Raw genomic sequence first — 14,094 nt, forward strand, 5'->3', positions numbered from 1 at the left:
TCTATATGTGCTCAGTCACCAGTGCCTGCCTCCAGTGTGTGCCATCAGTCCCTCCTGTCAGTGCTTGGCTGAGCGTCAAGTATAATTGAGGAGGTTTGGAGCTGTCTTCTGGGTAAGATTGTCCAAGTCACATTCTGTTAGCCAACCCACTCTGAGGAACGCTAAGCTAGATTGTTTTATCAAATATTGTTTGAGTTTAGGGATTTGTTCTGCAGATTATATATAAATTCAGAAGCAAATCAGTGGTGTCCAGTCAGCCTCAGATCACCTCATTTGTTCCCATTTTACATTGAACAAGATAAATCAGCTCATCCTCCTGGAACCGGGTGAGCTTTTTTTTTGCTTCTATTTTGGATTTGGCACTAAACATAATGAACACTCATCCTACTCCCTCCCGCCTGGATTTATTTCTCTGTTGCTCACCTTCCTACAGCCACTATTTCCCCAGCGGGGAACTGATGCCCTTCCTTTGGGAAGCCTGGACACAAACACGGGACATGGGCGACAGACCAGGAAACTCCTAAGTAGCCCTCCTCAGTTTGGAAGTTAGCACCTGATGTAGAAAGATCATTTGTGGGAGGTGAGACAGCAGCCCACACAACTGGAAACTTTCAAAGGCACTTAATGGATAGAAAACTCTGCAAACGAAACGTTAAAAAATTAAGTTTCTCAACTCGTTTATACATGGCTCATTTGGTTTTGAAAGCTAAATGTGGAGAACAGAGGCTATCGATAGTTCTAGGACTTCGGTCCATCTACCTTAAGCTGTCTTAACTTACTTGTAAAAAATGAACAACTTTTAAAGAATATAGAAACATAATAAAACATCTTTTGCAAAAGGTTTGATGCAAATTAAAAGCTACATATTGGTTAGGGTAACTGAGGCTTTCAATTTTGTCAGTGGGCTACATTGTCAGGATGTTTTGTCAGTGTTGTTAGTACATAGAGTTTTTAGTCTCAGAAACAGAGGCAAGCAGTCTTTAACATGTTAGAACTGACCTTCCTTCTTGGCATCTCGGTTTTGGAGACCCCGAGTGCAGTCTTACCACTTCTCTGGCGGAGCTTGTGCGCCTGCAGCGTTGGAGGCGTTGCCCAGCCTCTGGTGGCGAGGAGGCGCCTCGTCGCTGCCTCTGCAGGTGCTGGGTGGGAGCAGCAGCAGCAATAAAGGGAGAGGTTTCTGGCCTTTACAGACATCGCCACACAAATATACTGAAAAGGCAGAGCAAACAGCCGTTGTGCCTGGTGGACATCATACTTTATCAAGTGAGAAAAACCATCTTGCCAGGGGCTCCCGAGTCCAGCGCAGGTGATGCAGAGCATGTCAGTTTCGGGAACAAAAACCGTGAACCTGGGATCTTGCCACCAATTAAAGATCGCTTTTAAAAAAAATTATGGGTTTTTTTTCTGGCTCTTTCAGCAGCCAGACTGTGCTGAACATGAGGACTTTTGGCAATTTGACTTCACACTATCTCTCTTGTTACTGTTGAAAGGCCTTATCAGCTCCACTTGAGTAGGAGAGCCCTTCTAGTGTTCAGCACCGAGCCAGGGATCACAGCATGCCCCCCTGGCTACAACGGCCTCAGGGCCTTGCATCTTAAAGGTTACTGCTAAGCCTTTCATAGCAATCGAAAGTCACTCACATCTCCTGCCCTGGGTGACCGATTCTCTTCTGTCTCCTATTTCTGGCTTGTTTACGGTTTGGCCGTTGCTGCTTGGTGCTGCTTTGAATGGGTGTTTACCCTCCACCAGAGCTGCTGTCAGTACTATCTCAAGGGCTCTAAGTGCCGGGAGCAGTTGGCACAGCAGACGGGAGGTGGGTGCTCCCAGGCAGGTCCTCAGAAAGCTTTCTTTGGGGCCATTTTCTAAACAACGCTTTTCGGTAGGAAGTGAGTTGAAATTCTCTATGGTGCCTTGTCCACAACCTCACTCGGACCACTTAAAAAATATCTGGAATGCATGCATTTCTTCTTCATCCCCCACTGTTCACCCCCTAAAGAGTTTTGCCCAGTGTTACAGTAAAGCCCTTCAACAGTGAGAAGAGGAGTGACTTAGATGATCTCGCCCTGGCCCCCCCCACACCAGACAGGCGCTGGCCTGGGTGGAGGGACGGAAGATGCTGCCCCAGATGCAGAGGAGGCTAATGCCATCTCTAGAGCAGGCTGGTAGGGGTGCTTCCGAAAAACCTGGAAGCCCAGTCACAGCTCACAGAACAGTGTGCCCATTGCCATGAAGGCCAAAAGCAGCCCTGGCTCAAGGTCCAAACAGCTGGTGGAGGTTCTGCTGCTAACTAGCACCGGGCCCAAAGGGTGCGCCCCTCATCTGATCTCTTGTGCAACATTGAGTAACACTTGCCCTGCTTGTTTCTCAGGGTGGCCGAGGCTCAATATTACTGTTTTTAAACCTCTTTTGGTTGTGGCTAATCATCGATCTTAAGAATTATGGTGATCAATTGGAGCTTAGAGTTAAAAGACCTACGGATCAAGGTCAACCTAACCTGGTTATAGGTAATGACACTATGGACTACCCAAGAGCTCCTACTACAATCGGCCTCTCACCCACCTGTCCCTCCATCCAGCAGTGCTCAGAGGATTGATCACACACCCTAGGCTTCTCACCATGCTCACATAGTCCCATCAAGATTTAGGTTGGGGGTCACCAGACACTAAATACCTTATACTTGGAAAATCCTGTCTTCATGAGGACTCGCTGAATGTCCCATTTCCTACCCCCTCAGCTCCTCCCCATTCCCCTGGGAGGGCCTGACTCCCAGGAAGCCTGAGGTGCAGCAGGGGAGAGAGTGCAGAGCCGGCTGGGCTATCAGCCGGATGAATCGGGCGGGTACCTACCTGCAGTCGTCTCCTCCAGTGCTGACCACATATTTGTCGTCGTGGGAGAAACGGATGTTCGTCACGTGAGCCGAGTGACCAAAGTAGCGCTTATGTTTGGCCTGTGAGCAAAAGTGGGCAGAGACACTGAGCAACCCTCCTCCTCCCAGGAACCACAGCCACTTCCCTTGACAGACTTAAGTCCCCTCTTCCCAGAACCTTCCTTCACTCCGGAGAGTCCCATTTGGTGGGACACCTGTTAGCCAGCCTCTCACAGGTTTTCCTGTCTTGTTCTTGCCTCATGGCCATTTTGCCCACCCCCACCCTCCCTTCTCCCAGCTTCAGGTTAGGGGTTCCCCAACTTCCGCAGGGCTGGAACAAGATGCCTCTTGTTCTAGATTCCAGATGGCCATGTCGATGTGGCCGCTATCTCCTATCTCCGGCACAGTGCACAGAGCATGGAGGCAGTGCGGGCAGGTTACTCTATGGCAGACTCACAAATTTCTCTGTGCATGGGAAATCAAAGAGCTTCACCAGCCCAAAGTCATCTCCTGTGACAATGTTCAGGCCAGCATGGGTCACACATGCGCAGTTAACGTCAGCCTTGTCTGCATTCCGCGGCCAGATGCCAATGACTTCGTCTCCCAGAATGCTGTTCAAAAAGGAAGAGACGTTAGAAAGAAGGAGGTTGGTGAGAAGGCTTCGTGCACTCAGACATCCTTAGGGACAAGGGGCGGAGGGGTAGTTTACAGAATTCAGGGGGGTCCGTGTGGCTCCTCTGGCATCTTCACCCCAGCTCGTACTGTTCTGCCTGGGTCCCTTTCACCCCCAAAAGAGAAGTTACCTCCTCTTTGATTCTCTCCCTCTTCCCTACGGTCCTGAGTATGTGTGTGTTTGAGAGGGGGATTCCTTCAAGCTCACAGGATGATGGCTCCTTTTCCTTAAATTGGCCTCGTTTCTTATCAAGCTAACGGGCAGTTCCAGATTACCATTTCCTCTTGGTGATTAAGGGCCTAGTCAAGAACTGGGAAATGGGCCCGGGACCGTGTGGCCCAGTTGGTTGGAGCGTACACTGAAAGGTCGTGGGTTTGATTCCCAGTCAGGGCATGTGCGAGAGGCAAATTGAAGTTTCACTCTCGTTGATGTTTTTCTCTCCTTTCCTCTTTCCCTCCCTCCCTCCCTAAAAAACAATAAAAGCATGTCCTGGGTGAGGATTTCAAAAAAGAGAGATGGTTTCCCTTTTCTTGCTGGATGGGACTGGGGATTTGTAAGATGGATTACACAAAAAGAGGGACTTTGCATGTCAAGGCCCAGGTCGGATCCAGTCCAGTGGCCCAAACAGGTACCAAGAGCCTCCTGCCCCCACTCCCCAAAGAAAGGGTAGCTCTGTCTCTGAGCTGCTTCAGATCCCAGCCACACACACACTTGGAGGCTGAGCCTGGGGGAGAGACTCCCTTGTGACCTTTCCCTCCAGTCACCTTGTCCAGGAGGCCCAGGTGATCTTCTCGATGACCATGGCTTCCGTTACCTGCTTCCCCAGGGGGACCTCGTGCACCTGGCGCTTGTAGGCTCCTGTGGACACCTGCAGCGTGGGAGGAAACCATGACCATCGACCTCTTTTCGAGTCCAAAGGACTCCTCCCCGTTTGGTGTGCTGCTTCCCAGAACAGTAGCCCCGCCTCTGCAAGCCCAGGACTTGTCACAAAACCCAGGTTCAGGTGTGGTCAGCCCCCGGCGAAGTTCACGTGAGCAGGGCACTTTTCCATCCATTCCCCACTATTTTCCAAAGACCTGAGGCGGTGGTTCCTGCCCAGCAGCAGCAGGATCACCTGGAAACTGGATAGAAATGCCCAGGCTTGGGCCGCACCCGTCCTGCCGAATCAAACACTCTGGGGGTGGGCCTGGGTCTGTTTTCAACAAAGCCTCCAGGTCCCTCTGACGCTCACTCAAGTTTGGGAAACCCATTCTCACAGAACCGAGGTCCTTTGCCCGGAAGTAAGACCCGTGTTCTCGTGGACAGCAGCGGCTGTGGGTGACTGCTGAAGCACCTAGGACCGACCCCTGCTTCTCCGGGGGCCTTCCAGGAGAAACGGATCAATTCCCAGAAAGTGGCTGCTGCCTGCACCCGGCCCTCTCCCCCTGCAGGGTGCTTGCAGCCCAGCCTCCCCCGATTTTCCTGCCGTCCGGTGAGCGGAGATCTGCCTCCTCGGGGCCTTCCCACAGATGGAACAGTGCTCCCGGCCCGCTTTGCTGGCTGACTCCAACTCCTCCTCCAGATCTCAGCCTAAATACCACTTTCGCAGAAAGGAAGTGGATCTAAATCCAGCCCCCGTTAAATGCTCCCACGGCACCCTGCCCTGCTCAGCACACAGTCACTCCTTCCATTCTGTGTGTGTGATTCCATCCTGTGATGATCTGGTTAGTGCTCGTCCTCTCCATGACAAGGCAAGCTCCAGGACAGCAGGGACCAGGACCATTCTGTCCATCGAAAGCTGACCACGGTGCCTGGGTTATTAACTATTTGATGATGAACGTGTCCTCTCTCCTGTCACAATGAATAGCCAACTCCAGGTCAGCTCTCAAACGCACTGCCTTTGTTCAGAGTGCTGGGAAGATGGTTCTGTCTTCCACTGTAAGTTTTAAAGGTGGGACCCCTCTCTCTCCCCTCCCGCTGGCCGGTTCCCCCGGAACCCCGTGATGAGTGCTCACTGCTGGCCCACGATCTGGAGTCCAGGTCCCAGTGTGGAGGGGCCACACGACCCAATAGGGTTTGGAATGTAAATGAATACGCATAAGAAGTGACACAGGCTTGGGGGCGGGGGTCCCTGAGAACTAGAAACTAGGAAGCTTTGAAGGCGAGGCGGTGAGAGGAGGGTCACAGGTGATTAGGGCTTGTGTTTCCTGCTTTTCTTACTGAAGAGAAACTCTACTACTTTAAATCCTATTTCTTCAACCTGCTTAACTTCTCTAATAGGACAGGGGAGAAGTAACAGAACCTAACGCAGCGCCTGTGAAGAATAAATCAGCGCACAGGCCGGAACCCAGGAAGCTCTCGGTGAATATCAGCCGCTGTTGTTATTACTGTTACTATCGGTTGCCCCAGGCACCAGTAAAGCGGAAGCAAACCTGGATGTATCTGCCATCCGCAGAAAAGTCCATCTGGATGACAAAGCTCGGGATGTCCTTGCAGTAGCCGATGCGATTCAGGCTGGTGCCCTGCATGAGGTCATAGAAGTCCACGGTGTGTTCAGAAGAACCAACGGCCAAGAATCTGCTGTCTGGGCTGATCCTAGAGAAAGACATCCCAGAGCACGGTCACTGAGGGGCCGGTCAGGCGGGAGGTCGCTCTGGGACCCGCCTTCCCTGACTCAATGGCAGGGAGATCTCACTTCATAACTCACAGGTGCTTAGCTTCTCCCACGTTCTATGGAATTCAACAATTTCTCTGCATCAAACCCCAAGGAGGCAAGGGAATGCGTGCATGCAGCCTTTCTTAGAATGGCATTTTGCAGGAAGTTGTCACCACTCTTGTGGAACTTAGTAAAGACACGTCTAAGAACGCATGTGTGAGAGGGTGTCCTTTCACAGGGGGCTTGTGGAGAGGGACCTTCTTCCGACTGAGTTCTTCATCCCGGCCATGGCCCTTCTGGAAGGGGAGCCCTGGGAAGGAGAATGCCTGCCTTCTCCCCCCTGCCCCGACCACCTGCTATGTACCTGATATCTTGGATAGCAGATTTCCGGTCTCGTTTTTTCCCCCAAACTTTCAGGCTGTTCACCAGCAAGATGACAAACTCTCCATTCTTCATGCCAATGGCCACCATCTCCCCGTCAGGGCTGTAGGCTGCACACCTGGCTGCGTGGCCCAGGTTCACCTTGTTCAGCAGCTTCTGCATTGATGCAAAGTAATAGCACCCGAGCCCTTGGCTGCCTGGCTGGTCCCCAGGGGACATCCTGCCCCCAGGCCGGAGCAGCCAGGCTGCCTCTGCTACCATGTGGGCCTTCAAAGCGCTTGCTTCTAGCTTCTGTCCCTGAGTCGCTAGGTGGGCAGTAAGTTTTGATTAGAACAGCTTGAGAGATGACCTGCTTTAGGGCAGGGGCGCTGGCAAACTTTCTCTGTAAATGGTTTGGAAGTAAGTATATTAGGCTTTGGGGTCCACGTGGTCTCTCACACCCATTCAACGCTGCTGTTGTAACACAAAGGCAGCCCCAGACGCCACATTAACGAAAGCGGGACTTAATTTGTAGCAACAGGCAGCAGGCCGACCTTGACCCTCCAGCCGCAGATGGCTGACTACTATTGTTCAGGTGAGTTTGCGACATAGCACCTGTTAGTTCAGATCCTGAATCGTGGCTCTCACTAGCTGGGTGTGTTCAGGTTAGTGACTTCTCCAGTTTCCCGTTAGAAAAACAAGTGATATTAATATTGATCTTGCAAGGTTACTGTAAGCATGAGTAATAGGGTGCATGAAGCACCTGGTACGGAGTAGGTAGTAAGTGATAGATGCTGTTACCATCAGCATCGCAAGCACTGTGAGCTGATGAGGTGACGGCCACGCTTAGGCTCCTGCGTGTCTGTTCTCTGGTCGGTGCACTGAAGACAGGACTCAAACTTATTTCATTACTAGCCACTTTGTAATGAAACCAAGTATTTTAATTATTAGAGACTTAAGTAATTGTTTTAATATTAGACAAGGCTTGGTAACATTACCTCCCCCCCTCCCCCACCTGAGACTATTCTTTGCTATTTTGGATTTTTACTCCAGATGAATTTTTTAAAAATCATTTTATAATATTTTGTTTGTTCCAAACTCTAAGAGAAGCTTTGTGGGGATTTTGATTGAAATGTTCCATTTGGGAACATTTGACATTTGATATCATTTTTAATCTTCTTGTCCAGGGAAGATGATTTCTCATCTCCGTTATTTATTTACTTATTTATGTTTAGGTTTTGTGGGTTCTTTCATGACAAGAGAATAATCATTCTCACTTAGATTATTCCTACTATGAATAAATATTTGTAGGCAGATATACAGCTAAAAGACTGAGTGTGTGTGAATGGGACTTGTTATTAGGCTAACCAAATTACTGATCTCATATTCGGCCCCATCCCCCACCCACTCCCTGGCCCGACCCCTCCTCACTACTCTGCAAGGCCCACACGTGGGCACTGGAGCCTGGCAGACTGGGCCCCTCACCTTGTCAGCCAGGTCCCAGATGCGGGCTGTGCCGTCGTTGCTGGCAGAGATGAAGATGTCCTTGGACGGGTGTGTGGCCAGGCCCCAGATCTCGCCCTCCATGTGTCCGTCAATCAGGATGTTGGAAGCAGCATTTTTCTCACCAACTTCAATGATTTCTCCATCTTTGGTCCCCACTAGAATTTTTCCCTGTTGTAATCAAAACACTATTAGAAAAAGGACAAATACTGTACCATCCCACCCCTATGGACTACCTGGAGTAGTAGTCAAATTCATAGAGCCAGCAGCATGGTGGTTGACTGGGCCAGACCTCGGGGCTGGACTAAAACCAACACTGTTTTACAAACAACTGTTTGTGAGGCCAGCAGGAAAGTGGGCATTCTCACAAGGACTGCGATATGGACTTTCTGTCCTAAGACAAAACCAGTAACCCCTCATGTACAGCGAAGAGTAGCTCAGCTTGTTAGCACCAACAGTTCTTTCTTCTTCTCACGTAATTATTCCTTTGTCTTTTCTCATAAAAACCCCTTGCTTTCACCCCGAAATCAGGACACTATCTGGTTCTGCCTCAATGTGTGCTCCCCAAATCGCAGTTTTTTGATGCCAAATAAATGCAGGTTGCTTCTCGTTTCCACTGTTTAACTGGAAGGTGCTGAGCTAACTCTCACTTGGACCCCGCCCCTCCTCCCGGCCCCAGCAGAGACCAGCCGGCTCACTTTGCCGCGGCACACGGAGCGCACACACTCCACCAGCTGCCCCGTCTCCAGCTGGAAGGCTCGGCAGCGCCTCATCTCCTGGTCCCACAGTTTCACAGCACCTCCTTCTTTGGTCCTATAAAGATCAAGAGGAACTCAGCATGTCAGGCCCTGTCCTCAGACCTCCCGTGACCCTCACTGCCCTCTCTCCCTGGCACCTCCTTATGGTCACTCCACCAGAGCCCAGGAGGACGGACCCTCCAGGCTGGCCCTCCCTTAGGCCCTGGTGACGGGCCAGCACAACCCCTTGAATGAGAAGATTTCCTAAAATGCCTTCCAATGCCATGATCTTGGAAGGAAAGAGCATTGTAATCTAGAAAATCAAACTTTTCATTAAGTCAAACATAGTGTTCGTGTTTCTCCCGTTTTTCTGCTTCATTTTCACAACTTTCCTGTCCCCACTGGAACCTCTCTCTCCATTCTCACTTCTCCTTCATCTCTTCTCCCTCAGAGCTACCGAGAGGGACCCTTTATGCACAGCAAAGCCACGCGGGTCTGTGCGAGAACACCGCTCGGGTTGTTAGGTTGTTAAGCCACCGTTCAGCAGCCTCCCTTCCAGAGGCGGTGACCCTTGGAGAGACGGCAGACTGATCTCCCTGATGCAGCAAAGATAGGAGAACGAAAATCTGCATTTTCTCCAAATTGTAGATGCTTCTCTCAGTCTCTTCCCAAAACAAAACTCAACTCAACTAAACATGTGTTCCCAGAGGAGCTCTGGCTTACGGCCGCTCTTTGCCGCCGGTCACGATGAGTCCGTCCCGAAGGGTCGTGTACATGGTGAAGACGGGCCCCGTGTGAGCCTTGGCCACCAGCCGGATGAGGAAGTGGTCCTTCCACACGTAGACGTCTCCATTGATGGCACCCGTGAACGTGAGGTTGTTCTGCAAACAAAGGGACACCGTCCACACCAGGACAGGCACAGCAGCCCTCACAGCCACCCCCCCCCCTTCCCCTCCAGAGACACCTGCTCCTCGGTTAGGAACCCGAGCGGAGAAGTGGAAACATGCCCTGGATCTGACCTTCTGGGCTAAGAAAAGGCAAAGGAGTTTGCAGGCAGTCACGGGAAGCACATGATACATCACCTGGCCTGAAAGTCAGTCTATGAGTTACTGTGGGGCTTGGCTTCCCCACGGAGCACGGCTCTGCATGGAGTGAACTTCCATTCTGCGAGCAAGGCCAAGGGGACGGGGCGGCGGGCGGGGCTCCACCTGAGAGCACGCTCTCCTGGCTCATCCAGGAGGTGGGCACACCCACAGCTGGAGGGCCCGTGGGCTGTGTCCCAGGATGTCCCCAGGGGATCGTGCCAGTTGGCTGAGGGCACCCTACAGCCCACTTAAGGATGCCAGTTGGGGGAATTTGTGGTGCACAAGGGCTGAAAAGGGATGCTCTCGGTGGTAGAAACGAACCCACCTCCTCTGCGGCTGTCTAACCCAGGCCCCACAGGCTTCCAAGCCCGTCTGCCTCTGGAATCATGAACCTTCTGCCCACCCATCGGTGCTAAGGAAAGGGAACAGCGATGGCAAAATGCCAATAAAGCTGATCTTGTGGAAACAGCTTTCTTGTTTGCAGCTTCTTGGCCATATTCCTTCTCCACTCCCCGGCCCCTCGCCCCCCACTCCATGCCCAGGGGCTCAGGGCCCCTCGGGAAGCTCTGCTGGGACTCACAGCACCGAAGGCCACGGAGAGCATCGTCTGCATCTTGGCAGCCTCCATGGACCCGATGACCCCTTTCTTATACAGGAGGGCGCTGCCTGCCAGGGTCCAGAACTTCATGTGTTTGACCCCAACAGACACAAACTGCGTGTCCGAATCCGGGCGAAATTCCACCACGAATATGCGCTCCAGGTGACCCCCTCGGCTGGCGACCTTGGCCCCTGCGTGGATGAGAGAGTCCAGTGAGGGGCCCTGCTGAGCCCCGGCCAGGCTGGCGCTGCAGGTCAGGGGGGCTCTCCATCCCAGCAAACCCGGGCACCCTGCAGTGTCCTTTCTTCTCTAACTGCCCCCTGCCCTCGTCAGACACCGTGGGAAAGAGAGGCTGTGTCAGGGAAATTTCCAGAACAGCAGGGGCTGCTAACACAATCCCTGACTCCACCCCCACAGCCACGTCCAGGCACCTGTGAACACAGCAGGAAAGGACAGCCTGGGAGGTGGAAGCTTCCAGAGAAAAGGGCAAAACGGCTTAGGGGCATCCCTGTCCCTCATCGTCACCAAGGTTCACCCCCACAGGAAGAGGGACCCTCCCCGAGTGTCGCCGAGACTCACGTTCTCTCAGACAGCCTCTCGCCAAGACTCTCTGCTTTTATTTTATTTTTAAAGGTCCCTTTTTTTTCTTTTCTTTTTTTAAAAAAATATATTTTATTGATTTTTTACAGAGGAAGGAAGAGGGATAGAGAGTTAGAAACATCAATGAGAGAGAAGCATCAATCAGCTGCCCTTGGTACATGCCCTTGACCAGAATCGAACCCGGGACTCTTCAGTCCCCAGGCCGACGCTCTATCCAGTGAGCCAAACCGGCGAGGGCAAAGGTCCCTTTTCTTTATGGTTTTTAGGTTTACATTCCTTTACCTTTTACATTTAATTACTAGTTTTATCCTCAATTCCATTTATTTATGTTTTTTACTTGTCTCTTGAGTTTTTCTTTTTTCCTCCTGGGTTTTACTTAACCTTTGTCTTGATCAAATCCCAATGCCACCACTAATTGGCAGAACTTTGGACAGTTATTTAGCCTCTCTGTGCCCAGTTTCCTCACCTGTAAACCGAGGGTAATAGTGCCCATTTTTGAAAGTGTGCAGATTTAAAGGATGGAGATAAGCGAAGCCCTTGAGAACAGTCTTGATGCAGTGAGTGTTCTGTAAGCGACAATTATTATCATCATCATCACTCTTTTGGCTCCTTTTAAAATCTCTTGGCTTCTAGTCTTTTAGCCCTTATTTTAAACCTCATCTATTTTTGTCCCATCAGCCCTTGAGTTTTTAACTTTTATTTTGAACTTCTATTATCTTTCCTTTATTGTTCTTTACACTTACTCTGAATGTTTTAGTTCCAATTTCCTCTTACCTCCTCTCCCTGTTATTCACTCACATGTATTTTTTCTTCCCCTCTTCCTGGTCACTTACACTCACCTATTTGTTTGTATAATGGCTCTCCAGCACGGTGGACCGAGGCCAGCCTGCAGACACTCCCTATAGGAATGGTCTCCCAGGGAAGGGGAGGCCCACAGGTTACCTCTCACCACCAGCAGTAATTCTCTCTCTGCAGAAGAAATGCTAACTTCCTGTAATACCCCCTATCTACCTTGGGCCCAAACGGTACCCAAGGATACTATAAAATAAGTTACAAGACAAACAACAGAGTGGGAGAAAAACACTGCAAAACTTATGAGACCAAGACTTAACATTAAGAATCCATAAAGAACAGAAGAAGCAATATACAGGCAGTCAAAAGTGATGGGAAAAGGAAGAGCTCAGGAGTCACGGGGGAAATGCAAAATGAAACAACAGTAAGATACACCTTTCCTCTAAGCCACTGTTTGTTTTTTCCTGGTGATCTCACGCACACTTCTATTGTGGCGATGCCTGCCTCCCTCTGGGCACTGGCTTCTAGGTCGCTCAGAGCAAATTTCTTACAAGCATCTAGGAGCTGACAACACGCAGTTCATATAATAAGCTCATTTTTTCCTCTACTTTACTTTGTATATTCATTCTCTCTCTCTCTCTCTCTCTCTCTCTCTCTCTCTCTCTCTCTCTCTCTCTCTCTCTCTCTCTCATACACACACACACACCCCGCCAAGAGTTCCACAAATTATTTAACAAATAAGGAATGAATTATATGCTCCCTAATGATCACAAAAATGTACATAAACCTCTGGGAAAACACTTTATCTGTAAGCAAGACTTAAGTGAAGGAAAAACCTTCCGCAATCAGCTCAGAAGAGCTGGTGGTTGGTGAGAGGTCCTTCAATATTATCTCTGGCTCAGAGCCTCTGTAGAGACCCAAGTGCTGGTTCCAGCAAAAACAATGGGAGCAAGTTACCAAAGAGAAGGCCTCTCCTGTTCCTGGGAGCTTGTTTAAAAGTCCTGGCTCCACTGATTCTCCCTCTGCAGGTCAGAAGGGGCCCAGTGAGCAAGAGTCTGTGCTGGGGACAGACAGGGGAGTGAGGAGAGCGAGCCGGAGCTGAAAAAGCCAGGACTGTGTATAGGGGCAGATGTAACTTTCTTTCTAGGCATGAGGAATAGACTTGGACTTGGCTACCGCAGAGTGTAGAGTCAGTCTTGCAGAAGAAAGGCATTTCGCAGCAACTTACGACCTCACAGAGGAAAGGGCTTAGTGGAGCTTTCTGAGAGGAAGTGGCTGCCTTGGGAAGTGACAAGGGCCACATCCTTGAAAGTGTTCAAGCAGAGGATGGAAATTGACTCATTCGTCTATTTAATCAGCTGGCCACAACATTATGAGGAATGAACCTGCATCCCCAAGGTCCAGAGGATGGGGCCGTTTGGACACAGTATCTTATCTAATAAAGACAGAATATGCAAATTGACCGTAACTTCGCAACGAAGATGGCGTGCCCACAGTCAATAAGGAGGGAATATGCAAATTGACACAAGGCGAGAGGCGGAAAGGCGGCTCTGGCCAGAGTGAAGGCGGTGCAAGCAGCCAGGGGAAGGAAGGCCTATTATTGCACGAATCTTCATGCATCAGCCCTCTAGTATGAATGAATAAGAAAATGGGAAATGGAGGGAATGTGATGGTTGAGTCTTCTCATAAACATCTGCAGGTCCCAGCCTCGTTTCCTCACGTGGGGGCTCAGGAGGGATTGGGATGCTCCTCTGGCTGTGCTCCTCTCTTCATAGCCCCCGGCCACAGCCCCTCCCATGGGAAGAGGCTGAGATAATGGGACTCCAGAAGCCTCGACTGGAGATGTGCCCCCCTGTGCGTGCCTGGCTTCATGCGCCCCAGATACGGGCTGCCTGGCTGGAGACAGACCTCATTAACGTCCTAACTAATTAGACCTGCTTTTGCCAGCCTGAGAACATGCTTGGAAAATTGCACAGCTTTAGTAGCAGCCTCTCCCGTTGTGTGTGTGTGTGGGGGGGGGGGGGGGGGCGGGGAGGGGGAGAGGAAAAGGAAAGAAAGAAAGAAGGAAAACTAAATGGCTAAATTAAATGTGAACCTTGATTATAAGATGAATCCCCATTTCAAAAAAGTTAAAATGTAAAAGAACCGAGGTGCAGAGGCTGCTACAGAATCCAGGAGCCGCCAGAAGGAACGCTGAGGAGGAGGAAGGTTGGGTCAGAAGTCGGTAGGATAGAAAGGGAGGAGG

At 50.6% G+C, this 14,094-nt stretch overlaps 1 protein-coding gene across 2 annotated transcripts in view; it reads right to left on the bottom strand.

Moving 5' to 3' along the window:
- Positions 1–1,005: 1,005 nt before the first annotated feature.
- The window catches only part of EML6 (echinoderm microtubule associated protein like 6), a 187,420-nt gene continuing 174,331 nt past the window's right edge, over positions 1,006–14,094 (bottom strand). For both annotated transcript variants that reach the window (XM_023746778.1, XM_023746785.1), the window contains 10 exons: positions 10,440–10,648; positions 9,498–9,655; positions 8,736–8,850; positions 8,020–8,208; positions 6,539–6,711; positions 5,951–6,113; positions 4,304–4,407; positions 3,324–3,477; positions 2,847–2,947; positions 1,006–1,209 (listed from right to left, as the gene is read on the bottom strand). In XM_023746778.1, the coding sequence (XP_023602546.1) occupies positions 1,185–1,209; positions 2,847–2,947; positions 3,324–3,477; positions 4,304–4,407; positions 5,951–6,113; positions 6,539–6,711; positions 8,020–8,208; positions 8,736–8,850; positions 9,498–9,655; positions 10,440–10,648 (1,391 nt within the window). In that variant the 3' untranslated portion in view covers positions 1,006–1,184. The remainder of the gene's footprint in view (positions 1,210–2,846; positions 2,948–3,323; positions 3,478–4,303; positions 4,408–5,950; positions 6,114–6,538; positions 6,712–8,019; positions 8,209–8,735; positions 8,851–9,497; positions 9,656–10,439; positions 10,649–14,094) is intronic.

Source organism: Myotis lucifugus, unplaced genomic scaffold, assembly GCF_000147115.1.
Source record: "Myotis lucifugus unplaced genomic scaffold, Myoluc2.0 scaffold_6, whole genome shotgun sequence".
In the NCBI taxonomy this organism is placed as follows: domain Eukaryota; kingdom Metazoa; phylum Chordata; class Mammalia; order Chiroptera; family Vespertilionidae; genus Myotis; species Myotis lucifugus.